The 27,121-nt window shown below is 42.0% G+C and overlaps 1 protein-coding gene across 2 annotated transcripts in view; it reads left to right on the top strand.

Moving 5' to 3' along the window:
• Fras1 (Fraser extracellular matrix complex subunit 1) overlaps nt 1-27,121 on the top strand; it is a 404,303-nt gene that overhangs the window by 151,238 nt on the left and 225,944 nt on the right. For both annotated transcript variants that reach the window (XM_063247218.1, XM_063247217.1), the window contains 6 exons: nt 6,791-6,883; nt 14,952-15,111; nt 16,660-16,793; nt 21,205-21,288; nt 23,261-23,362; nt 23,748-23,939. In XM_063247218.1, the coding sequence (XP_063103288.1) occupies nt 6,791-6,883; nt 14,952-15,111; nt 16,660-16,793; nt 21,205-21,288; nt 23,261-23,362; nt 23,748-23,939 (765 nt within the window). The remainder of the gene's footprint in view (nt 1-6,790; nt 6,884-14,951; nt 15,112-16,659; nt 16,794-21,204; nt 21,289-23,260; nt 23,363-23,747; nt 23,940-27,121) is intronic.

Below are 27,121 nucleotides of genomic sequence, written 5' to 3'. Positions count from 1 at the left end.
CAGGTTTTTTTTAGTTTTTGTTCTTCTACCCTCAAGAATTAATCTTAAGACTTTATGCCCTCGAATGCTAATAAAGTTCTTTTTTTCTTCCCCTTTAACATTGGAGCGAAGGTGTATCTTTAAGGGTGTTCTTCAGTTGCTGTGTGTATATTTTCCTCAAAAGCAGGGACTACAAATGTTTGAACTTGATAATATTTTATTAAATATCATGGGTCCTTTTATTTTATGGAGTAAGTCCTCATCCTAAGAAGTTGCCATGAGGTTGGTCAACCCATAAGGGTTAGGGGGGAGGAGTAAGGGCCAGGAAAACATGCCTCCCCGCCACGTGGCATGAACACGTGTGGGATCACAGAAGCAGCCCTAACGTTATGTTTGAAGGCCTAGTTCTACTAGTGAAAACTAACTTGTTTATACCATAGGTCAGAAGACTAAATCTTTTCTTGTATGACCTATGTACTAAGAATGCTTTTTTTTTCTTAAAGCAAAACAGAAAGGATAGAAATGATACAGAATTTCAAATAAGAGAAAAAAGGGAATTAACACTGATTAATATATTGCACATTGTTATCTCAGAACTAGTTGTTCAAGTTACAAAATCTAGATACAAAAGTAATCAACCAAACAATGACAGCACAAACTGTTCTTTTGATAAATTAAGAGAGATTAACAGTATAGTTATGTATTTAGCATACACACACACACACACACATATACACAAAATTTATATATGTTTACCACCACACATATAATCTTTTCTTTTCTTCCTTTTTTCCTTGTCTGTATCCTGTAGTTCTGTCCTTTTGAGCTCTTTTTTCCCTTTCATTATCTTTTATATTTTTAAGTAGTTGAAAAACATCGATACCAATATTTTATGAAAATTGTATGATAGCTGTGTTCGGTGTCCATAAGTAAAGTTTTGTTGACATAGGCACACTGGTTTGTTCATGTATTTTTGCTTTTGTACTTCAGTGATAGACCAAGTGTGGCTCTCCCAGGCGAAAAGACTATCTGGCCTTTTGCAGTAAAAAGTTGTAGTTCACTACCAAACTTGTAATTTCATTTTTTCCCCTAACTTGTTCTTCTAAGTTTTATCATGTCAGTAAATCCATTCTCCCAGTTGCGTAGGCCAGAAAACCTACATCATGTGTGACTTATCACTTCTTCTCCATGGTACATCCAGGATGTTTCCAAATCACCCAGCCCTTCCTTCATAATGCAGCACATCACAAGAAGAGTCATTGCTGTTATTCTGGTTCCATGAATGCCATCTGTTGCCCAGATTCTCACCATCACTGCTAAAAATAAGTGCACTGTTTCTGTACCTGCCCTTTTCACTGTAATCTTGGTGGATCAGCCAGGGGGAGCCTATTAAACCTGATTATGTTGCTTCTCTCCTTAAACTTCTCCAGTGGCTTCTAATGGCTTCCCTTCCTAGTCAGAGTAATTCTGCACAATGGCCTTTATGGTACTTCTGTAATTGATCTCTTCTAGTCTCTCCCTTCATCTCTCTGATTCAGACTTGAAGCCTATTTGCAGTTCCTGGGGACACACACACACACACACACACACACACACACACACAACTTAGAAAGGGCAATTTCAATGGGAACAGAAAAGTGCAAAGGCCCGTGGTGGAAGTGTAACTGAGGTGTATGGGGAGGGGGCCCTTCATCCTGGTATGTATGTCTTCCCTGAGTGCTAGTCTATTTAAAATTGCAGCTCTTTACCTCCTAGTATATATTTTGTATACTTCCATACTTCATTTTCTTCTTGGCACTAACTATAAGGGAACATACTGTGTATTTTTACTGATATTTCTTTGTTTACTCTCTCCTTTATTCACCTTATATTGACCGCACCAGCAATCACGTGGTAGGTAGTAAATGTTTCTGACTGAATGAATGAATGAGAGATGAGGCTAGAAAGTTGTTGAGTTCAAGGTTAATTGTCAAGAGACAATTGTAGGCTGTACAATGGAGCTTAGAATATTCTTTTAAGAGATAGAATATGAAATAAGGTTCCAAGCCAGGAAAGGCCAGCTTTTCTTTTAAAAGGATATTACTGGTTGTTCAAAGATGATGCATGATATTAGACACTAGGATATCAGTTCAGAGGCTATTAGGACAATCCAGAAGAGAGACTGAGTGTCTGAATCAGAGCATGGTGAGTACCTGAATCAGTACAGGAATAAAGAGGAAGGGCAGGTTCTATAAATATTTGGGGAGGGGGTAGAATTGGCAGACCTCAATGATGGTAGGAAGAAGAGGGAAAGGAGAAGGAGAAATGATTTCCATATTTACAATTTGATGAGTCATCAGCTGGGTATATGAGGAAAATGGCCAGGCTTGGAGAAATGATGACATCAGTTTGTGGCATATTGAGTTTGAAATGTGCAGAAAAGAGAAACCAGGTGGACAGGTCCAGAAGGCAACTGGTTACATGAGACTGAATGCAGAGAAGACAGAGTTGAAGATATAATGTGTGTGTCATCAGCATATAGACAAGGGTGCAGACCGTCAGACTTAGGGTCTCATCACAGTGCTTGTGTGAGAAAAGCACTCAAGAGCAAGGGTGGGATGTAAGGAACGTGGTCATTCAAAGGAAAGTGAGTAGAAAGCTTGAACTTTAAGACCTGGTCAGGAAGGTGAGAGGTAAGGAGAGGCCAAAGACATACAGTGTTTCAGTTGTGTGAAACTAGAGGGCTTCAGTTGGAATTTGGCAAGACGTGGGTTGATGTCAAGGGGTTGAAGGAAGTTGAAGCCGTATTGCAGAGTTTTGAGGAGTGAATGGACGGGGGGGAAAGGAATGCGAAGTCGTGGCCTCTCTTTCAAAGGATAGGAGGTTGGAGACATGGGACTTCTGGCAGACAGCAGTAAGCCTGTGATGTGTCCTTGGTCCTCTCCAGCCACAGACCCCCAGCCTTGCTGTGTGTTGCTGTGGCCCTGAGTGCTACCCTTCGCCCATCCCTGACTACCTTGGAAACGCCTATTTACTTGTCTCTTCCTCTAGCCCTTTAGCTCCCTGAGGCCAGAAATCTTGTTTTCTTCATTTTGCAGCCCATTAAAGGACAAGGTGTGTGGCCCCAGAGAGCATGTAGTCAGAATTTATGAAATAACCAAAGGAGAAGAGAAGGTTTTACTTTATTTTTGTTTTTAGTTTTTGTTATTCAATGTGAGAGACACCTTAGGAGGGAAAGCGGGATGTACCGACCAGAGAGAAGGACAGAGGTTAGAAGGATGACAGTTAGGAGCAGGGAGGGACTGAGAGAATGCAGGAATCAGAGAAGGCAGTTTGTGGAGGATAGTGGAGAGTGTGGGGTTCAGAGTGTGAAGTGGGGTGGGGCTTGAAAACTATTCTCGAGGAATTGAAGGACAGGGCCGTGTATAGAAAGATGTTTGTAGTTAGATTTGTGGGTAAGAAGAGAGACAGAATACTGAGGTGATTCATTGCCAGTGAACTTTCTTTGGGAAGACTTTGAGATTCACGTGAGGGGCAAAGGACTGATCAAGGCCAAGGAAAGCATCTCAGATGGTAGTAAGGGCCTGCAGGAGTGGGGGAGATCATGAACCTGTGTGAGTCAGGTGGACTGATTCCCTTAGCAGTATACTGATTCCCTTAGCAGTCAAATGTTCAATAAAACAAGTCAAGCTGTGGGGGAGATCCAGGGCTGGGATTTTACCATGCTAATGAAAAGTATGAGTGATGTGGGAAGCGGTTGGTGTTGAGCCTAACACTAATAGGAACCGGAGATTAACTAGGGGCTGACTGACTGTCAGAAATAGACTCAGGACTTCAACATCTGTCTGAAGGAAACAAGATGAGACGGTGCGAAGGTGAAAGGCTGCTAAATACTGGGGGGTGCAGGTTCAGAACTGAAGGTGTCTGGCATTCAGCAGTGTGCAGGTCCCAAGGCTGACCATGACCAGGGGACTCTCAGGAGGAGTGGAGGTGAGAACTGCTTCAACTGAGGTTGTCAAGAGTGGGGACAGTCATTCTCAAGGACCCTGAAGAAGTTCAGAATGATGCTTAGAGAAACCAAGTGACAGCTAGGTGCCAAGTCATCAGGGGATGAATATGAGGAAATGATCAACAAATAGTACTTACCAGTAGAATTGTGAGAATCAAACTATAACACACACACACACACATAAAACTAATATATTGTACACACATATATGTACATAGTACAGTAATTCACTCTTACACTCTTAACAACTCTTATTTTGTCAACCAATGTCTGAAAATACTAACTGGAAAGTTCCAGAAATAAATAATTCATAAGTTTTAAATTGCATGATGTTGTGAGCAGTGTGGTGAAATCTTGTAGTATTCCACTGCATCCCACCCAGGATTTCTCACTGCTTTGTCCAGTGCATCCACGTTATATATGCTACCCACCCATTACTCACTTGGTTACCAGGTTGTCTTGGGAGGGCAGGATTTATTTTCATAGAACAGTGATTTCACTGCATAGATACCACAAAGCACAAGACTAGTGATGCTGGCAATCCATAAAGTACTTTCTTTACATGAAAACATGAAAGTTCTGGTCTTCATATGAAAAAGAAAAAAAAAAGTCATGTGCTGAGGTTCCTAAGATTTATAGTATAGTAAAATATTTTGAGACATAAAGCATATTTACATAAATTTTATTATAGCATATTGTTTAATTGTTCTATTTTATTAGCTATTATTGTTAATCTCTTACTGTGCCTAATTTATAAATTAAATTTTATTAGAAGACGAAACTCAGTATGCGAAAGATTTGATACTATCTCCAGTTTCAAGCACCTGTTAAGGGTCTTGGAATATGTGTCCCATGGAAAGGAATGACTACAATACCGAGCTCTTCTAAGCACTCAATATGTGTTAGCTGTAATCAGATCTTCCAGAACCTAAGCAAGTCCCTGGTCATGTTCATTGATACCCGTCATGCATGTGGCCACTTTGCAAAGCTCCCTAGTGTGAGGTCTGGGGGGGCAGTTAGGCCTGTGTACTTTGCAGTCCACAGCTAACCATTTAGCACTGGGCAACAGGGTCAGGCCCTGCTTCTCACTGCTCAAGCAAGCACTTGCAACATCTCTGCTCCTTGCCCAGCTGATCTCTTTCATGTCCTACATGTTCAGTAGATAGACCCAGTTGGTAACCATCTTCTCCCTGATCCTACTACTTCTCCTAAATAAAGAAAATTATATTTCTGAAATGAATTTTATGAGGGCCAAATTTGAAAATTAGTTGTTGTATAAAATCAGACTGACGCAAATGTAAAGCACTAATTGGGGAGCATAAAATATCCCTGGAAGTTCTACCTTTCTGGCTTGCCCTCTGCTTCTATGTTAGAGTATAAACAACTGACTTATTTCATTTCCCATCTGTATGAAGTTCTTAGCGGAAACTGTGCTAATGTTTCTATTGCTGTCTTAGTAGAAGTTAAAGAATGGTTTTCCTGAATTCAGAGGGTATTTTTTTTTTTTAAAAAATCATTAATGGTGCCTAGAATTGACAATTTTATAAAATCCTCCATCATATAATTTTTTCTTTATCAAGCACATAAGAATTTGGTGGTTACCATTATTTTTTTTTTTTTTTGTCTTTTTCCTTTTTATCGGTACCAGGGATCGAACTCGCAACTGCCTGCTTGCAAGGCAGGCACTTATGCCGCTGAGCTAAACCCCCAGCCCCTGTTACCATTATTATTGATGTATTTATCCATTTAGTGGATTGAGCATGAATAAAATATTAGTCTTATTTTCCATCCATTTTGTGGTTGTATGAAGTAAGAATTCTCTTGTCATTGTAATTTTTTTTAAAATGGAATTAACCAAAATAATAAAGACAACATTAACCACATAGTTTTTATTTTGCAATCTACTGACTGATCTTTTGCAGACTTTTATCCTGTTGATGAGTCAGAATTTTCTAGTTAATGCAGGGTCTCTGTCGTCCTGAGTCAGTCCCTCACTGCCCGTTCTGCAACATCTCTAGACTTGAGGAAAGTCTGAGATAAGAAGATCTAGTAAGAGAACTAGGGGGCCCCAAAGTCAGCCTTCTGCTCTTGGCATTGTATCTCTCTCTGTGACCGAGCCCAGCTTCTTGTGTATGGTAACCAAGCGCTCTACCTTTGAGCTACACCCAGTTTTTCGCAGTCACAAGCAGATTGTTACTTATCACATGAAACCTTAATGACCTGTTCTTTTGGAAGTATCAGTAAATTCAATTGAAATTATCAGAGCCTTGAAAGACACCATAGATCTTTTTTGGAGCCCAAGGATTCTGCCCAACTCCCCACAGGACATCTATGTGAACCCTGCACCGCAGTGCTCCTTCCTGTCAAAATGGTGTCCTTCTGCTTGCCAGGTAGCTGTGAGCCCTCCTCTCCCTGTCCTGGCTGTATTAGGGCTCTGGACACAGCTGGACACCCACATAATTTGTGTCCATTCCCTCACGCCAGTATCTCCTTCCTCTTTACAACAGAGGAAAACAATACCCTTGGGGAAATGACTTCTTTAGCCCTGACTGCTTTTCTTCTATGGAGCCTTTCTAGTGAAAATAATTCTTCACTTGATTACATTTGAAAAGATGGAGACATTATTGTTTTCCAGGAAATTACTGTCATGGAAGCGTCTCTTACCAGAATCCTTTTTGATAGTGTACTCACTTTATCCTGTCTGTTGTTGTCACTTGTGGAAACGCATGAGATTTAGTGACTCTGAGACACCTGCCTTTTGACGAGCCTTGTGGCTCTGTGTTTCCTCTCGCTGCTTTCACTGAGCTGTGTTTAAATGGCCAGGGAGAAGTGCTGCAAATAGCTGCCAACCAGTGCTGCCCGGAGTGTGTGTCGAGGACCCCTGGATCTTGTTACCATCAAGAGAAAATCCATGAGGTAGGTACTATATTTTGTGACCCAGCGTTTTTGGTCTAGATAATAAAAGGCAGATGGCTGAATGTTAAACTTGAGTTAATGAGAGCTATTTTTTCTTTGCTCTGCATATATACATTTAGGTTTCTTAAGTAAGTAACAACTGCCCTATGTATTCCATAGGCCCTACATAAATATTTGTAGATTGAATTTCTAGCTGTCTAAAGCATAGTCTGAGAATATTGATATTAAAGAAGTTGTGGTGTTGAATGATAAAGGCATCCCCTTCCTTTGGGGTAATACATATGGTTTTTCACTTGATAGTTACAAACAATCTTGAGTTTAAGAGGAAAAGATGATAGTATTCCTGCATTAAGGAAACAAAAAAATTCAACTTGCAAAGAGCTAAGGTGGTTGCTAGTGTGGTATTACTAATAAGTGGTGTAACCTAGCCTAGAGCCTTGGTTTTTTTTATTTTAATTCAGGCTTTTCCCTTAGGATGGAGTGTCTCATCGTCAGTACTCTGGTCCTTTTAAGCTGTTTTATGCACCGCAGGATATCGGGCAGCCTCGCTGGCCTTACTGACTGGGTGCCTCAAGCAGCCTTCAGTCATAATAACCAGAAATCTCTGCAGAATTGGCTGTGTTTACCCTGAGGGTAAAATACTTATACATTACCTTTCCTGCACCTGTTAAGAACCGTGGACTAGAAATCTATCCTAAAGCTTTTTCTTTGTTATCTCTTTCTGGGTCTTTTAGGATTAATTTAGAGATATTAAATATTGATTATAAAGTACCTTTGTAAGGTTTATGGTAGAAATTATGAACATGGTCCTTTTCCAATCATACTTAAATGTCATCCAGCGGTACCAGGTAAAGTTGAATGCTACGGAGTGAGGCTATTTGCCATGATCCTCAGCCCCACCTGCAACCCCAAGTTAGTGTCTCCACCTACTCAGGGGAAAACGCCATTGGCAGGATTCACTGTCCACTCTAGGCTGCTGGTCTGTGTGTACCTGAGCTCAGTGAGTACAGTGTGAGTCCCACAAGATGGCTCGTTTTCCTTGAGCCACTGTCCCCTACTTACGTGAGAAAGCCACTTCTGCACAATGAGTTGCTGAAAGACACCCAAGTGGAATCTATGTTGGGAATGTCTTCATGCCACTTGTCACTATGCCTGCTTCATTCAGTCTGTTTAGTGGGGCGATGTCACTTTTAATTGCCACCAAAGAAGATCCTGGTGAAATGGAGTTGGCTCTGGGGCTGATTGGTGGTGAAAATAATGCTGGCTCATAATGATTGGAATAGGTGTATAATTCCGGGTGAAATATACCACATTGAATCTTGGAAATGAAGGAGGCTTTAGTAGCCAGGATCTAGGAAGAAAAATAAAAGACATTTCAAAAATTTAGTACCAGGAACCTGTGCAGTCAGACTTCAGTAAATGTTCACATGGGCCATCTTCTAAGTTCGCTGTCTGCTTTGGTGCATGTGTGTGATCTTCTTGTCTTGATTTAAGACACTTGAGAACACTGACTATATTTTCAGTGTCTTTATAATTATTTTCCATGCCTCTTATCTAACCTAAACTTTTCCAAAGTACGTGCTTAATAAATGCTGGTCCATGGTTTAGTGACACTTTCTATACCTTTTCCATGTCTTCAACTCAAGGGCACGCTGGCCATCGACCTGGGAATTTGTGAGGCCACAGATCTGCACGGGTTTGTTAGAAATCCCTGGCCTGCTGCTTTTACTGGGAGTGTGCAGCAGGCCCCTCTGGGTGGTCCTCCCCACTGCCTGCCTCACAGTGTTCCTCTCTGCAGTAATCTGTCAAGCAGCAAGCAAGCTCTAAACTGAGGAAGAGCAGACCTGTGCGTTTTCTCCCATATGCACTTTTAACATTTATTCCCTCAGAAAATGTGTAGTTATATTTCTGGTACTTGGTGTACCTGACTTTTGACAAGTGTAGCTTTGGGGAAAATCTCTGGTGGTCTGCCTCTTCAAATAAAGCCGGAGACTGATTGTTTTGGGGTGAGACTGAATCTTTTAAGTTAAGCTTCTCGCAGTCTCTGTCTTTGTAGCCTTCCTTCCTCTCTTTCTTCACATCCCCGGGCTCTCACCAGCTCCTTCCTGGCACTCATTGTCTTGAGGGGTTTGAGAACTCTCCTGGTGTGGCCTGACTCCTACCTTTTCCTTCGCATGGTTAGGTTTTTCTCTGAAATCCTGCAGCCTTTCCTTTTCTGCCCTTTCAGCAGGTTTGAGAAGCAGTTTCTAGGGCACATCCCACACCTGCAACAGCATTCACCCTCCCTCTGGCCTCTGGCTCCTACCCCACAGTGCCGACTGGGGAGAGTCTTCCGGCATCTGGGACATGGTGAGCTGCCATGAGGACTGGGGATGAGGGTTGAGCTGCAGAGGAGGTTTGGCCCTAAGAGACAGACAAGGCAGAGGCTTGCAGATAGATTGCATGTGTCACGAGGGGACTCAGCTGAAGTAATCCTGGAAAGTCACAGGTGTGTTGAGCTCACAGCTGCCCTTGAGTGACAGACAAGCTGAGCCTCGCTACAGACATTTTGCTCTCCAGACCCAATGTCTCAGGCCATTGGTGGTGTAGCAAGTCAAGACATGCCTGTGATCCCAGCACTCAGAATACTGGGGCAGGAAGACTTTCAGGAGTTCACAGCACAAAGTGAATTCAGGGGCAGCCTAAATTACATAGGGTTCCTTGTCCCAAACAAACATAAGACCAGTGTCAGGAGGCTTCCTGCACCAGGGGAAACCCATGATGAGCCTTTTGGGAGTGTTGCATGGTTTTATTACAGTCAAGATTTGGGGAGACTGTTTCCTTAGGACCCTCCCAATGCCATCTTTTCCCAATTACATTTTTGGGTCTGTGCAAACTTTGCCAACCAGCTGAAGAGACAAACTTCAAAAGTATTTTTCTGAAGAGTTGCCTGGATGCAATTTTTTCCTGTTCCTTCCTCCACAAATCAGCTCATGAAAAGGCAGGAAAAGGACCATTCATCCCCTTTCTTTTGTTCTTCACTGTTTTAACCCTAATGCCCAGAAATGTCAAGCCTGGAAGGCAGTGAAGACTCACTGAGGAGAAAGGCAGTGGTGCCCTGCTGCTGACTGCTGCTGGGCAGAGCAGGGGCAGGACCCACACTTTGCCTGTCCACAGGCTGAAAGAAGAATTAATTCATGCATGTAAGAAAAGAAATTAATACTGAATTCTGCAAACTTGCTCTCTTCAACGTAGAGAACATAGTTATAATTTCCATGGAACATTCTCAGATATTTAGCATTCTAGATTTATGACTTCATAACAGGAACAAATTATATGAAGAAAAATTACTCTGGTGTTACTGTTGTTGTTGTTTATCAGAAGTCAGGCAAATGCCTTATGACCTTATCTTTCTTCTGGGCTTAATGTTATCAGCTCAGATTTTCTAGGACATATTTTACCATATTGTCTGCAGTATTTGCTTTTGCCTACTGTCAAAATCTCTCCCTTTCAAAAAAGTATTAATGAGGTTAAGATGGCACAGCTAGCTTGGGTCTTGGGGGAGCATCGCTCTGTGCATCTATTATTCCTTGATTTAACAAAGTTCTCTTTGCTGCCACAGTGTTTATTAAAAATAATGCTTTTGCAAATGGGTCTGGAGAACACTGTGCAATCATTTATACATGTATAAATAAAACTTGGCGTGTACTGAACCCCCTGATCTCTAGGCTGAGCACTTTGTATTCACTATCAGTCCTAGGAACACTCCAGGATAGGAGGTGTCAGTCTTTAGGGATAAGACTAGGACGCCAAAAGGAAAGACACTTCTGCGACTCGTCCCCTTGAGCGGTGAGGGAGTAGTTCACTTCCATCAAGCTGGAATCTCCATCTGGTGTTGTGTCTGGGGCCTTGGCATCAGGCAGTGGAGTCTTCTGATTCAGTGTCTTCTGTTAGTCTCATAATTCCCAAGCTTACCATGAAGGCAGAACTGTTGCTTAGTTGTATGTCTTTTAAGTAAGATAATAGATTCACGTGATCATAAAGCATGAGGATGCTGATGCCACACGCTAACATACCTCTTTCATTTGCAGCTGAAAATCCCTGGTGACTGACACATTCTTATTATACTCAGTTTTTCTGGTCTCTGAAAAGTGGTGTAATTACAAATGTCTTAGAAATAATAGTCATTCTTTATTAGTAGTAATGAAAATAAGCTCTTATTTTAATGAATAGAGATGTCTAGATGTTTAGATGTAATCTCCTAATTTAAAATAGTTCAAGTTGTCTTTCATATAGTCTTAAAATTTGATTTTTTTAAAAGAAATACCAATGATTCATATTTTAAACAGTAATTTGCTTTGTGATGACAAAAATGGAAATAGTTTGTTGTTGAATATTTGGTAAATGGAAAAATAAACATGCAGAAAAAAATCCACAGTAATTGTAGTGCTCTGAACAGCACCCTTAATATTTTCTTGGGCTGTTTGAGGAACAGCAGAATAGAAAAAGAAGCAGGTAAGCAGGGAGATGATACATGTAGATACATGTTTCAACATAATTGGAATGATGCTATGTATATCATAGATGTCTTACCCTTTTACATAACATTATAGATCTCTAGTAGATCTTGAAGAGCATTCACTGTCATCAGGCATTTGCATAGCTTTGATTTTCACTAAAATATTTCCAATTTCACTATAACGAACAAGATGGCATTGCTTGCCTTTAAGCCTGTGTGTCCTGATCATTTTCTTCAGATAACTTTTAAAATTGCACTTAGTAATTTCCTAGCATCTGGATGTAAATTAGTAGGTCAAAGTAGCTACAGATTTTTAATGTTGAAGTTGTGACACTTACAGTCATTAAAATCCCATCTTAAATGGTCTGAGTCCAAGCTGATGGGAACCTCATAGGCAGAGTGGTCTCTTCAAGTTTGCCTCTGGCTGGCCACCACCTGCTTGCACTATTCTCACACTGTAGTGAAGTGGGGCTCTGTGTGGGGGAGCCCCATGTCACTGAAGTTTCTCTTCCCATATTGGATATTTTAAAAATTGTTCAGTTTTTATTTTAGTTAATATTTCTTTGCAGTTAATAAAATTGAGCATTCCATAAGCTCATGCCTTCATGTTTGTCTTTTTCTTATTGCTTATAAGTTCTTCTACATATTAGGGTTCTAATTAATACATTTTGCAGTTTTTATTAGTTGTCACTTGGCTTTTAACCTTCTTTACAGTGTACTTTTTTAATTTAAAATTTTTTCTTAGTGCATGTTTGACATACATAATTATTATTTCGCCGTGGGGATTGGATGCACACATGCTGAACACTTCTTCATTCTTTTTACCTCCCGTTCCCCTTTCTTCCCTCCATGGATTTAAAAGTTTTAACTCATCAGAACCCATCAATTTTTCTTTTCTAAGTGCTTCTTTTGCTTTATTTTTGACCTTTTTAAATATGAAGGTCAATGGTTCTTTGTCTTTTGCTAGTCTATAATTTGTAGACTTTCCCATTTTTATGCTGCACTAAAGCTGAAGTTTTAGATGTGATTATAGCAGGAGTAAAATTGATGGAAAGGACTTGGCCCTTGTATCCATGTCCGTTCTTGCTACCCACACTTAGCACAAAAGCATAAAAAGGGAGCAAGGCTAGGAACTTTTGCAGCAGATACCTGGAATGGATTTGAGCACCCCTCTGTCTTTTTAAAATTATTTAGTTGAATAAAAATCAAATACATACTGGTTATTGATTGTGATAGTTTTATATACAATCAACAATGATTAACAATAAAATTAATCAACAAAGCATCCATACTGGTCAGTTTTCCCATTCCTGTGACCAAATACCTGACACCTGGCACTTAAAGGAGGAGAGATTTGTTCTGTTTTCATGCTTTCATGAGGTTTTCGTGAGGTTTTCAGAGGTTTCAGTTCAGTTCAGAGGTTTGCTGTCTCCAAGGCAGAAACACAATGGCAGAAGGGTAGGTGGATCAAGACTTAGTACTTAAAGGCAGCCAGGAAGCAGAGCACAGGAGAAATACCAGAGAGGAAGGGGCCAAGGACCAGACATGACCCACTTCCTCCAGACCCCACTTTCTAATAGTGATTGCGGATCAGAGGTTTAACCCATCAGTGAGGTTAGTGCCCTTACAGTCTAATCACCTCTCCAGGAGTCTCTTAATCCAGTCAAGCCAACAATCAGGATTAATCAGCACACATCCATTGCTGCCATGCTATGCACTGGATCCCTGAACTGGTGCTCTCAGAACTGAAAGCTGTGTCCTTTGGCCAACATCTCCCCATGTCCCTTTTACCTCAGCCTCTGGGAAGCCCTGCTCCATCTTGAGTGAGCACTTTCTGTGTGGCTGTCTCACACTCCTTGCTGGCTCTCACACTGTCATTGAACCTTTGTAAGAACCAGTGAAGGGGAAGCTGGCATGCCGTTTCAATTTTATAGACAAGGAAGCTGAGATTCACAAATATTAAGTCACCTACCCCAAACCCCAAGGCAGGAGGAGCTGAGCTGGGACATAAAAATATGCAGGTCACCAAACCTTAGTTCACATGACTCAGTGTGCATGCACATTACTGCCCCTGGGTTCCCAAATCACTGGAGGATTGTGACTATCTTTGCTACAATAATAGCTCAGTTAATTGCATAATATTAGACTTGGTATGTTTGCAAAATAGCAGTAATCGATAGCATAAAGGATTACTGACTTGTTTAGGTAGGACAGGGCCCCTTTGTGTTTGAGAGAAATGAGAAACTACTGTATGGGAGTCTGAAGAGAAGAGGTTGCTTATTTTATGTGTTTCTTACTGACACTTAAAGCTGTGACCCCCAGTTTGTATTTAGGTGACAGAGTACCTAGAAGGTCTGATTTTAGATAGAGGCCCATATATGATTAGTGCTGAATCAGAGACTCATCATGTGCTATGTTTAATACAAGCAAGTAGAACAAGTTCTCATATTTAAGAAAATATCACAGAAATAAAACTTCATGATAATTGTTTATTAAACCAATTCTCTATATCGCTACCATTGTTCCATTCTGCAAGTGAGAAAATCTATTTTGGCAGCTATTTCCCTAGTCACTCAACTTGGCTGTAGTTTTTTACATGCCAGTTCTTTTTGCATCATCTCTGAGAGTCGCTTATTTAGCTGCTTTGTGTACTTGGTAGATCATAGAATGGCTCTCAATCTGAGTCTGTCAGGTCACTGATAAAATGCTGGCTCTGTGAGCACAATGCTGGGTCAGGAGCATTCTGGGTAAGTAGGCTCGCTCACTGCCAGTGTCTTTGCTGTGGTTAGTAAGAGAGCAGGATGGAGCCAATCAGTGTCTCTGGCTGGTCACCCCATGGTCACTAGGAGTAGGGTGGGAGGGGGGAGGGGAGGGGAAGGAGGAGAGAGAGAGAAAGACAGATAAAAGGCTATTGCAAATGATAGACTCTGGTGGGTTGTGGGCATAGCTTAGTGTGGGACACATGCTGAGCAGTTGTGAGATCCTGGTTAGTCTCCAGCACCACAAAAAAGATGAGAAAGAGTAGAAGGAGGAGGAGAAAGGGGAGGAGAATGGCTGCGGCAGCATATATCTGTACTCTGAGCTACTCAGGAAATTAAGGTTGAGACAGAAGGATCATTTGAGCCAAGGAGTTTGGGGACACCCTCGGAAACATAATGAGACCTGTCTGGGCTAGGGGTGGGGGAACAACCATTTTAAAGAATGCAGTAAATATATGTGTATTTTACTTTGGGTTCTGTAGAATTTTTTAATGATGAGATCGACATCATTTTAATTTCTGTATTTTTTAAAAATTTTCAAATATAGGGACTGGGGATTTAGCTCAGTGGCATAAGTGCCTGCCTGGCAAGCATGAAGTCATGAGTTCGATCCTCTGTACCCCCTCCCCCAAAATCAGATACAATATTTTAAGGATAAGTGAAAATTAAAAAGCTCACGACAGCCTTGTAAGCTCAGAGCTTTCTACTACCTTTCCTGAGCTCTACCCTCAGTTTGGAAAAGAACAGCTTTGTCTGGTGAAGGCCTGTGTTATGGAACTAACCTCTTTCTTTTTCTTTCTCCGACACACAGCATGGCACAGAGTGGGGTTCTCCCCCGTGTCAAGTGTGCTCCTGTGCTCATGGAGAAGTAAGGTGCACCCCCCGGCCATGCCCACCACGGTCCTGTGGACAGCAGGAGCTGGAATTCACCCCTGAAGGAAGCTGCTGCCCAGTCTGCGTGGGCCCTGGAAGTGAGTACAGGCTTTGAGGTGACAGACTGTTTTAATCCTTATCTTTCCCGTTCAGTGTGGCTCAAAGATCCCTCCCCCATTCCTTACTGGAACCAAGAGGTAGCCTTACATTTGGCTGGAACTGTTTCAGAGAGTGAGATTGGAACACATCTTTAAACTTCATTCCAAACTTGGGATTCTGAGAGTCTCTTGTTTATTTATCTTGCCTTGGCCAGATGCAGACTTCTGCATTTGCAGCTTCTGAGAGAGATAGAGAAGAGGAGAACATTCCATAAAGCCGAGGTGGTTCCTTGTGCCCCTAGGTGGGCAGAGGGAGGAAGTCTGTTCTCGAGGTAACATGGTTAGCGCCAGTTCTGCTGCCTGGTTTCAGGGATAATGCAGCGTCTTCCTCTGGGACACATCAGCAAGGAGCTCGTTCACTTGTGCTTTTTTCGACTTCACTGAAGAGGTGGTTGCTGCCAGCTGAGGCACCAACAAGTCAGGGGCCAGCTTCCAGGCTTCTCCTTGGAATCCGTGCTTGGTTCATGTGCCTTTAGAATCCTGTTTAGAATATATGTCCCTCTCCATTTGTTTACTGAATTGTATAGGGTTTATGATAAAGAGGAGTCATAGTCAATGCTGCATCCTGCTCTCCTGACATAGGAGAGCTTGAATACTTCTTTTTTCCAGTAGCACTTGGAACCTATACCCTCTTCTTGCCTTTTCCCTTTTAAAACTATCCCTGTTTTCTTTTTGATCTCATTGTTGCATTCCTAGCAGTCCTCTGCTGTGGAGAACTTTTCCAGGCCCTAGAAAATAGGCTCAGAAAATGATGAAGTTGAACTTCTGCTTTCTGCATTTCATATATCACCCACCAGAAAAAGGCTGGTGACTGCTTTGTGCCAAATAATCCTGCAGTTGAAACTATAGGAGCAGCATATTAAGGAGTGGTGTTAGGGTGAGGTAGGGAGGACTCAGTTTGTGTGATGCCACTTTGGTCCTAAAAGACACTGCCCTCCAAGAGAAACATTTTGCCTTGAGAAATGGGAGGGTCAATTGAGCTAACTCTGTAATTTGGCCAAGTCCCTTGTTTAAAGGGAGTTTTATTTGCGTCTAATGTGTCTTAACCTGTCATGTTTTTTACTTGTTAGATATTTTTGTGCTCCCTCAGGCCTGGAACTACTAGTGGGGGAGTTCAGGCCCCTTCCCCAGGTACCCTGGGGTCACCCTGTGATTTGGGGGTGGAGAGCCCAGGCTCCCTTCTGCCACCAGGTTCCTGGTGTAGATGGAAGGTCATTGCATCCACTGGCCACAGATTAGAGGTCAGGCCATTGCCAGCCTATTCTGGGAAACCTGGGCACATGGTACCATGTGTGAGTTAAAGCTCTGAGCTCTACTGGACTCACTTACAGAGCATGGATTCAGAGATGTCTATACAGGTATCACAGAGCATTAAGCCCCAGAAGGGACTCCTGTTCACTGTAGCACCGACCCGGGCTAACTGTGCAACCAGAGTTGAGATCTATACTTGAAGCCCTCTTGCTGATCCCTGTTGCTTTGGCCTTCCAGAACCCTGTTTTCACGAAGGCCGTGTGTATCAGGACGGGGAGGACTGGCAGCTGAGTCGCTGTGCCAAGTGTATGTGCCGAGATGGGGTCACCCAGTGCTTTGCAGCTCAGTGTCAACCACTGTTTTGCAACCAGGTAAGGGCGACATCCTCAGCGCAGGTCTTTCCTAGACTGTTAACTCAGGAACTTGGGGTGTGCTGAGATTTTGTCATGTGGCCTTGGAAGCACTAGAAATGATACACGAGGGTTGTTATCTTTTTCCTTCACAGCACTTTTAGACACCACTTCTGTGATGTTTCTTTTCCCTTTAGGAGCTCAGATAGGTCTAATTACCACCCATTTAGGCTAATTGTTACATAATGAAATTGAGCCTGTGGATGCTCACAAGGAAGCCTCCAGTTTGAATTACAGATGTTCCAAAAATGTCAAGCTAAACATCTGGAAAATTTGGTAATACGATCAGGTTTGCTGTTGTTTTTCAATGTATAGGTTTAGTCTGATTGTCAAGACATATACATGTCTTTGAATCTAATTATCCAGATGTACACAGTTTAATTCTTATAGGATAATGGTTTAAATTATCAAAGGATTTTCTCTGGGGATGTTATTGGATCTTGTTCTTCATTTAAAGCTGATCTGATTTTCAAAATGTTAGGCCTTCACACAAATTCAGAAGGGAAAATCAATTGTAAATAAATGTGATCTACCTAGTATTTTATAGTTTTTTTGCTTTTCTAGAGGTTCCTATGTATGTGACGTGGCAGTTGACAGATAACTGTGAAAAGAGTTGTGCCTCCTGTTGAAAAATAGCTCAATTTTGATCTAAGAGAAAGCTGGAAGCTAACATTTAGTTGATACAAAGCGGTACTTTGTGTCAAATAAAACAAAATCAATAACATGGCATATTGTGACAATTGGGCAATATTTTTAAATGTAGACTAAAGGCAATTAGATAAGAAATGCTAAATGCCAGATAAAGGGGAAATGCATGCACTGAAAAGACTGAATTGCATTTACCGTGTACCACCAACTACTGTGTGCTATCTCGTCTGCCAGTTCGTCACCAGACCTTGCCCCAGCTTGGAGAGTATAGATGAGCTTCTTCGTGGCCTTGCCCACACTTCTGGGTCTTGTGTGGAAAGAATAATTAAAGGACAATACAAAAAGGAAAATGGAGAAAGGGGATAGAGGGAGCTCCCCACTGAGGATCTTCTGATTTAAATTGTGGAAAACTCAAACACACATTATTTATTAGAGGACCAGTATTAGAGTAGTTGAAAGCACTGTTGCTTATTTGCAAAAAAAAGAGAAGCATGAATTCTTGCTTTATGTACAGTATTGACTTAGTTTGCATCAATGTACATAATTAATGTAAAAATATGAAATGTGCTGCTATACTTTAGAACTAAATGAGATGCAGGCACTCTGAAGACTTGGAAATAGATTGATCTCAATCACTGTTGTATCATTAAGCCTGTTTTTGCCTTGACATATTTTTTAAAATGTGGCTGTCAGTTCATTTAAAACATTTTTCTTGATTTAAGATTACTACTGTTAGATGTCCTGATGATGCAAGGAGTGTTGTGTAGTGTTATATTGATGTAACCCATCTCTCTGTCACTATCATCACAACCCTTGTCACCACCAACACTGAACTTGGGGTGATTAATACGTGCCAGGCATTAATTTTAAGAGTTTTGTAATTCTCATTACACCCTTGTGAAGTAGAAACTGTTACTGTCATTCTCATTTTGTGTGATGAACTGAGTAAGGAGAGTGTAGCCTGCTCAAGGTGGCACAGTTAGGGAGTGCCAGCCCTGCTAACCTGTGCAGTGCCACTTCACAGCCTCCAAAGACCATGCCTCACTCACACTTGTACCCATCGTGCTGTCGCTCCTCGCCAAATGAGGAGTTACCCAGCATTAATGTACAACGAAAACCACAATGACAGTATTTGCTAATATCATTGAGCATGATTGTTCATATTTTGTATGCACTGGTTCATTAAATGTAAGAAAAATGCAAGCTCATCAGTCAAAATGTATTTTCCATGGCTGAGCTCTTAAAAAAAATTACTACTTCAAGGATTTTCATGACTTTTAGTATAAGATTTTTTTTTTAATTATAGAAGGAATATGTTCATTGAGGAGTCTGGAAAGCAGAAAGAAAGTGATCATTTCCACCATTCAAGAAGACCATGAAAAAATTACTTTTATTTAGTCTTTCATTTCAGTCTCTTGATAGGCCAGTGTGTTTGCATGTTATAGCCATCATCTAAAAGTGGGTGATAAGTAAAGGAGAAATTCCTTATGGTCAGATAAGGAGTTATTGCCTGAAGGAGACTTTAAATTCTCACGGACAGTGCCTGCTTCCAACCTTTGCTCGAGACCTGTGAAGTGGGCAGTCACCCCAGGCATTTTGGTGAATGCCCTTCAATGGTGTGTTCAGTCTCAAAAGAGTCATTCTTGATATTGTCACAGACTTTTTTTAATATCAGAGTTTTCCCATCCCAACATTGATTAATCTGAGTAGTTTTCTCTTTACTTTTGGATTATTTCTTTTTAAGAAAGAGCTCATTGGTAGGTTCTCGGTGCCTCTAAGTGTCTTAGAATTATTTTCTTACTGCCTACGTACATGAAAGACAATTTAAAAGGGTCTGACGTCTGGGGCACCCTAATACCTTCTCCTCATCCCACCTCTGTGGACTCCTTTCCATTCAGTTCTGTCGTTTAATGTAAGAGAGAATGAACTTTGGGTCTGTGTCTGTTGTCTTTTGTTATATGCAGATGATTTTATCTTGTTATATTGTCGTAGAATTTTTAAAAACTGTTTATTCTTCAAACATCTTTCAGAAGAAATATTAATTTGGAAACACTCAGGCCCCCTTAGGAAACCTGATTCTGTGGAAGGTGGAAGATTCTGTAAGCCTAGAGAAAGAGAAAGGCAGATCCAGGATCTCACCAAGTACAATTTACTGGGGACTCACATCCAAGAACCTGCCTTGGGCAGCAGCAAGCCAGGTGTACCTTCAGGCAGGAGCAAGGTGTTTATACACTAAGCCAGACAAGCTACCCAGCTTTTCGCAAACCTATGACCATGGCTAGTGTCGGTTAACAAGCAGCGCAGCCATGAATGGCTGGCATACCATGTTTGGCTATCCTACGGGGCTTGGGATGTACGGCAGAGAGGACAGTTGATGGCTCACATGGCTATAGTACTGTTGAGCTGGGTCTCTGTGTGCATCTTTTCACATATTTTGCCTGAAATATCATAGTGCTCTTTCAGATTATATTCCAGTTTTTAAAATTCTTTTTAGTTTGGTTTTGATTAATGACGTTCGAGCCTTTAGATCATACTTTTTACTGTTACACTTCCCCAAGGTGGAGTGCCTTTAATCCTAGCATCACGTCAGTCAGTTCCAGCATCACATTGTTAACCCCAGTATCACACTCTCTGGATCTAGCCACCCCCAAAAGCTCCACCTATGATTGCATAAGGCTTTGGGGCAACATCTAGATACAAACCATAACACTACCTTGATTTTGCAAAATGAGTACTGGAGTGATTATGATAATAAACATCAGTTTCTGCTCCTTATAAAAGAAAATGAAGCTAGGATTCAGGAAGTATTTTCTATATAAAATCTAGCAGTTCTCAGTCACTGAAACTTGGTGTATTATCTCCCTTCTTCCTCTACTTTTAATTCATCTACCTTCCTGCCTCTGAAGAAGGCTTTAGTGGTAAGTGAGAGTGAGCAGCTGATTCAGGCCTGAAGAGGAGCCTGCTGTGTGCAAGAGAACTCTCAGGGTGGGAGAGTCAAGTGGTCTCATATTCTGGCAGGGATGAGTGGGTGACACTTAAGCATGTGGGGTTAGTGGAAAGAGAGGAGACTCCTGGGGCCTTTAGTCTTTCTCTTCCTCATTTCTCTGCACTGGCTTATTCTCAGATTTCTAGAGGTTTGAATCTTTGCATGGGAAGCCCTGTCATGTATACATATAAATAAATGGATTTATATAAAGATGCAAAAGAATCATGAAGTAGCTGATCAAAGAAGTGATACCATTACTTTCAGGTTTTAGAGGGGTCCCAGGTAAAAATCTGGGTGTCCTTATGTGTTGATTTGGTTAGTGCTTTGAAGCTCTGCATTTGCTATTACCAGGCAATCTTTATATCCCTGGGTAAGTTGTACAACCCCTCTGGTCCTGTTCTCATTTGTGAAGCGGGAATAAAAACATCTACTTTTCAGTGTCATGTAAAACACTAAGAACAGTCCCTGGTAAATACCAAGTGGTTTTATTATTTTTATTGTTTGTGCTTTTGTCTGTTCTCAGAAGAAGAGAAGACTTAAGACATGGGCAAAACTTTTTAAAGGTCACACTGATCTTGGCGGTGCAAATGCTTATCAGAGTCCCAGGTGACTAATTAATGCTTCTTGAGAGAGAACTCCTGGTTTAAATGCTTCAGGGGCGTGCTCGAGTTGGCTGTGAATGAAGTTTTCCTGCAGTGTGGAGTTTATGAATGTCTCCATTGATTGCTCCTTCATTAGGATGAAGCCGTCGTCCGAGTCCCTGGAAAGTGTTGCCCACAGTGCTCACCACCATCCTGTTCTGCAGCTGGCCACGTGTACCAGGTACCTTTGATGCACCCCACCCTGGTGTGTATCATAGCTTCTCACACCTCCTTCCTCTACCTTCCAACTGCAACCCCTCCTTACTCTCACATCATGTTCTTTGCGAACTACTCCCTCAGTACTTAAATGTCCCCTTCCTCACACAAAACCTTTGTAAAAATTAAATTGAAGGAAAATATAAAGCTGGGCATGGTGTCACATGCCTATGATCTCAGCACCTGGGAGGCTGAGGCAGGAGGAGGATCAGTGAGTTTGAGGCCAGCCTGGGCTATGTAGTGAGTTTAAGGCCAGCATGAACTACATAGTGAGACCCTGTCTCAAAAATGAAACAAAATGTAAAGTAACGTGCTGGCAAGCAAAACCTGGTTCACAAGTCTTGGTGAGCTCACTGTTCATGCATCTTGGAGGGAGAAAGACACTACCACTGGGCATCATCAGTTTACACTGAGATTGGAGTCTCCTAGAGTGTTTCTCTCTTTGGTTGGAACTTATGCACTGATATCCAGGGGTGTTGCTGCCTGCCCTGCCTTATACTGGGAGGAAACCTGGGAGTAGCAGGTGGGTGTGACAGGCACTTGGGAAGCCTGATGGCGGTGAATGAAGTGAGCTTGAAAACACTATTAGAGCAGTCTAGACATCTGTACCAAACTACAGTGCATGCCAAGACAGCTGAGCTCAACGAATTGAGCGAGTGACTGAATCTTCTGTGTTCGCAGTGCCCAGCTGCACCAAAAGAAGCTTACAATATTGTAAAGAACATAAATAGTAAACCCAAACATCCTTGTTTGTCAGTCACGCCAAGGAAGACGGAATAGAAATCAGTACAGATTTCTGTACAGTATAGAACCTGTATCTAAGTGTTAGGGGTGAAATCTGTCAAATTCCAGGTAGATCACTTGAAATCTGAATATAAAATATCTAACAGGAGAAGATTTTTTTATGGCTGAGTGTACATTGTGTGACACAGCAGCCACAAATGCAGCTTGCGCAGTGTTTTTATTGGATGGGATCGTGCTAGACTGATTTCTCTGGGAAGAAACAGAACTTGTATTCATTATGATATTTTTGGTGACAAGTGACAGAAACACTCCTTTAAAAATGGCTACAGTGATAGCATTTATTGTCTTATATAACAAGAAGTAGAGACAGGGCAGCTCCAGGGTTAGTAATTAGGGTCTCAATAATGTCCCCCCAAGTCCTCTAGATGCCTTTGTTAGCCCCAGACAACTCATCTTCACATAGTCATTGCTGTAGACTGGTAGGAGAAAGGGGTGGGAGGAAAGTCCTTTTCTTGATCTCCACCACTTGAGCAAACTTCCCCTGACATAGACTCAGGTGACTTTGAGACCATGTACAGCTGTAGCTGCAAGGGAGGCAGAGAAAATGCAGGTGTGCACATGAGTACTGGGTCAGCTGGCAAAGAAGAGGACCTGGACATCCACAGAGGAGCCAGAAGACCTGGACATCCACAGAGGAGCCAGAAGACCTGGACATCCACAGGGGAGCCAGAAGACCTGGACATCCACAGAGGAGCCAGAAGACCTGGACATCCACAGAGGAGCCAGCCACCAGCACCTGCTCTTTCACCCCCTGGGATGCTCAAGCCTCTGAGTGTGTGACACAGAGGGAAATGAATACAGCTGAATAAAAAGTCATTCAAAGCTCCCTTGGACATTTACTGACATTTTTGTCTTAGAGACCATTTCTGCCTAAATGGTCTGTTTCTTAGGAGTACATTCAGTGTGGCTTCATTTAAAAAAATGTAATAAAATTTGGATGTCCTCAGTTTCTATTTTATGTGCAAGACCTCTAATATCCCTCCCTTTCTTTCTTTCTTTCTTTCGCTTTCTTTCTTTCTTTCTTTCTTCCTTCCTTCCTTCCTTTCTTTCTTTCTTTCTTTCTTTCTTTCTCCTCCTCTCTCTCTGTCTCTCTCTCTCTCTCTTTCTCTCTCTCCCCCTCTTTCTTTCCTCAGCATGGTGAACAGTGGCACCAAGACTCCTGTACCACGTGCTCATGCAACCGGGGAAAGATCAGATGTCATAAGCAGGCCTGTCCTCCCCTGAGATGCCAGAAGGTACTGAACATGTAGCTTGGTTTTCTAAGCTTGATTTAGAGGCATTTGAGAAATGCAGTTCTTAATCCTGTGTGTCCTTGAAGGAGATCAAACATTATACACTATGCAGAATGTTCCACAGGGATGGGTAAGCTCTGCTACCTGCACAGGAGGCTCAAGAGGAAAGGGACTTGCTGCCCTTGGGTCCAGAACCTGGTGGTGGTGCATACATCTGTGTATTTTGTCAGGGATGGGGATTTAGCTGAGCAGCATCATCGCCTGCCTTGTGAGCACAGGGTTGTGAGTTCAATCCCCTGTACTTTAAAAAAAAAAGAGACTACTATTTATGTCGAGTGTTGTCACTGTGTCTTTAGGGCTATCCTGTCTGCCATTCTCTACTTCTCAGGGTCAGAGCAGGGTTCGACGCCCCATGCAGTGCTGTGAGGAATGTGTGTCCCCTGCTGGAAGCTGCTCATCTAATGGGATTGTGCACTACCAGCATGACATGTGGAAGGGCTCACCCTGTGAGTTCTGCATGTGTCACCGTGGCCAAGTGACCTGTCAGCCTGCGGAGTGTGCCAAGGTGGAGTGTGCCCAGGTAAGGAGCAAAAGAGTTGTGCATTCAGCCTGGAGCAGCTTCTTCCAATGGCATAGGCAGGGCCCTGTGTGCTCCTCACTTCTTGGCAGCAGAGGGGACAGCCGTATTCACCGCTCACATTTCAAAGGGCCTTTTAACTCAAAGATTCTGTGACACCAAGTGAATGTCATTGTTTCAGATTAGCTCGAAACAGTCTCTTGGAGCTTTTAGCCCTCGGTGCATCTGGTCAGATTGGAAGCCTTGAAGCAGAGGCATGAAAGGGAAGGGCATGATATGGCACATCAGTCTATCAGTCAGTGCAGCTGGACCTCAGTGCTGGTGGCCTGCCCAGCTCACTCTGTTTTCAAGAGAAAGCTAGGGAGACCTTGTAAACAATTACCTCTATTGACCTCTGTTGACTTTTGCTGTCTGTAGAATTTCTAGAAGCTTCCAACAAAGCAGCCTCTGTTTGAACTGTAGATGTATATTTTAGTAAAATTGCTTTTAATTTTTTCTTTGAACTCTAATTTTGACCCTTAGCAAAACAAATTCCTTTTTAAAGTTGTCTCGGTTTCCCTGGCCACTCCCATCCGCCCTTCCAGTTTCCTTCGGGGCTGTGAAATTGGGTAGAAAGAAAACTTGAAAGCTCTGAAACATGGGGTGTTGTGAAGGCGTTTTTCTTTCCAGTTCCTCTCCCTGACTTCTCCATGGCTCCTGGCACGGAGCTGGAGGAGGAGCAGCCTTCCAAATGAGTGGGTCATTCCTGGGGCCATTTTTCACTGTCTTTCTGACATCTGGGTCTTGGTAGAACTGAAATGTTTAGATAAACAGGGTCTTGCTTAGAAATTTACCTCCTGCACCCCTAGATCCCTCTTCATTTCTTATTCTTTATTTTAGGGAAGTCAGAGTGGTTAGATAGGGATGAAAAGAAACCTAGGGAACTCTGTGCTTCCTCTCCCTGGCTGAGACTTGGCTCTTGGGACGCTGACTTATTTTCATCAAGATTTATGAAAAAGGAGAGGGGTGATCTGATACAGTGGGTTCTTTAACCACCTATTTTCAGTCAGATCTGAACAGAGTCTCATTCATAAAAGATGATTTAACCATTGTCCCCGGTGTGATCTTATGTCCATGGTGACAACTGACTGGGGTGGCATCAACCAAGTCCTTTCCTCTGTCTTGGGGGAGAGGGGAAGCAACAGTATAAGTGGAGAGAACCTTAGTGCCCCTCTGGTGACTCTGTTTCTAACACTGTCACATCTTTGTCTGTCCCATCCCATACCATCTTTTCTCCACATCGTTAATCAACTAAATTGCTTTCTTCCTGATTACCTCCATCCCTCTGTCTCTTTTTTCTTTTCTTTTGTTTTCTTTTCTTTCTTTTTTCAAGGTAATAGGTTCTAAACTGGAAAATCTACCCAAAGTAAAATTTTAACTAAAATCAAATCTTACAAAAAATATCTCGTAGCCTTCTTGATGTATCACACTTGTGTAACTAGCTCTGGTGAATGACCTTATTACAGCCTGGCTGCGACAGAGTGCTTGTCTAGCATGTGAGAGGCTAGGGGTTCAATCCCCAGTACCTCCCTACCATCCCCTCCTTCAAGCAAAACCTAGGGGTTCTAACTTCTTGACTTCTAGTCAGCTTATATTGCTTGTGATACAAAAAATGAGTAAGATTCATTCTAAAGTCAAGAATTCCCAGGCTTTGGAGGAGGTCCGATGTGTAAACAAATACACTGTGGAACCAAGGAAATCTGATTTAAATGCATTAGGAGCTCCCCAGGGGAACGATGCCTGCCAAGGAGCAGTGAGAGTGCACTGTTGGTGTTTTTATTCAATTTCACCGTCCTGTATTCCTTTGTGTAAAATGTCAAAGTCATATGACTTCCAACCTTGGCTATCAAGGGTGCATTAAGTATTAGGCACATCTGCAAAATACATTTAGCGGAGTAAACTTCTACAGGAGGCAATTCACAGCATTGCCATTGACTTCATCATCACATTGATTATCAACAGCTGTGTCCTGAATAGCACTGAAATCAACACATGAATTTCTTTGGCAACAAAGGAGCAAATGGCATGATTCTTGTCTTCAATATATTCAAAGAGATCCTGAGATATTGCAGTACAAATAAATCAACGGTAGGATGACACAATATGGTGGACCCTACTTTTCCATGTTTTAGAATGTCTTTGAACAAATTCAAATGAAAAAGTCAAGTTATTTTTTTTTTTTTTAAGAACCTAGCATTCACATCTGAAGCATAATATGGTGGTGGGAACACGGCTTATAGCAAAACTCATAGAAGGGAGCAGGCATGCAGAAATGTGAGGAGTGTTTCCCGTCCCTAGTGCAGTAGGGAAGTTCCTTCAGAGTATATGAGAAAGAGGAGTGAGGGAGAAATTGGCCTTGCAAAATGAGCTTGAGCAGAGTAAAAGAGGAAAAAGGAAAATAAAAGTATATCCAGGAGGACTCAGGGCAGGTTATCATTAGGAAAGTCTCTGTAGCAAACTTCGTGGTGTCTGTGTGTCCTTTTTGTCATCCAAATCTCAAGGAAACCCATGAGAACTTCTGCTTCTACTTCTGAGAGGTGGTGCTGGGATCCTAGGCCTCCAGCTGTGGTGAGGTCTGAGGTGTCCTGTTGCAGACTTAGTCAAGTTCTTGCAAAAAGTCCACATGTGGGACTTTGGGAACTGTTCTGTGCGTGTGTTCAGGTATATTGAAATTAACAGGTCACACCTAGTTACCCAGCCAGTTTTGCCACACCCTAATCTCCTATCTCAGTCTAATGGATGTAGCTATGATTCAGTAGAGGAGTAGCACATTTGATCTGGCTTATGGAGGGGAATTTTCTTCAAAAGAATGAATTTTGCTTCAAAAAGCTGTTTTCCTTTAAAGGAAAAATCAAATGTATTTGAGCAACCTCTGTACCTCAGAGAACTTACGTGGTTGGGGGCATCTGGGCTTCTGTTATAAGTAGCAAATCCGCTTAGAACATCCTATCTTACCAAAAGGGAATCTGTGCTCTTCAGGAATGGAGCTCAGCTTGTGCGGAGGCTTGCAGCACCTCTTATCTGTGTGTTGTAGCAGACACTCAAGAATCTCTTGTGTGTTTTGTTTTTAATAGAAGTACACGTACTCTGTCTTGTTTCCAAATATTGTTTTAAACAACTTAGATTACATGCATATAAACCCTTTC

This window comes from Cavia porcellus, unplaced genomic scaffold, assembly GCF_034190915.1.
Source record: "Cavia porcellus strain 051 isolate PalLab524CR breed Dunkin Hartley unplaced genomic scaffold, mCavPor4.1 scaffold_4, whole genome shotgun sequence".
Lineage (NCBI taxonomy): Eukaryota > Metazoa > Chordata > Mammalia > Rodentia > Caviidae > Cavia > Cavia porcellus.
This window is presented reverse-complemented; position numbering and strand designations above follow the sequence as displayed.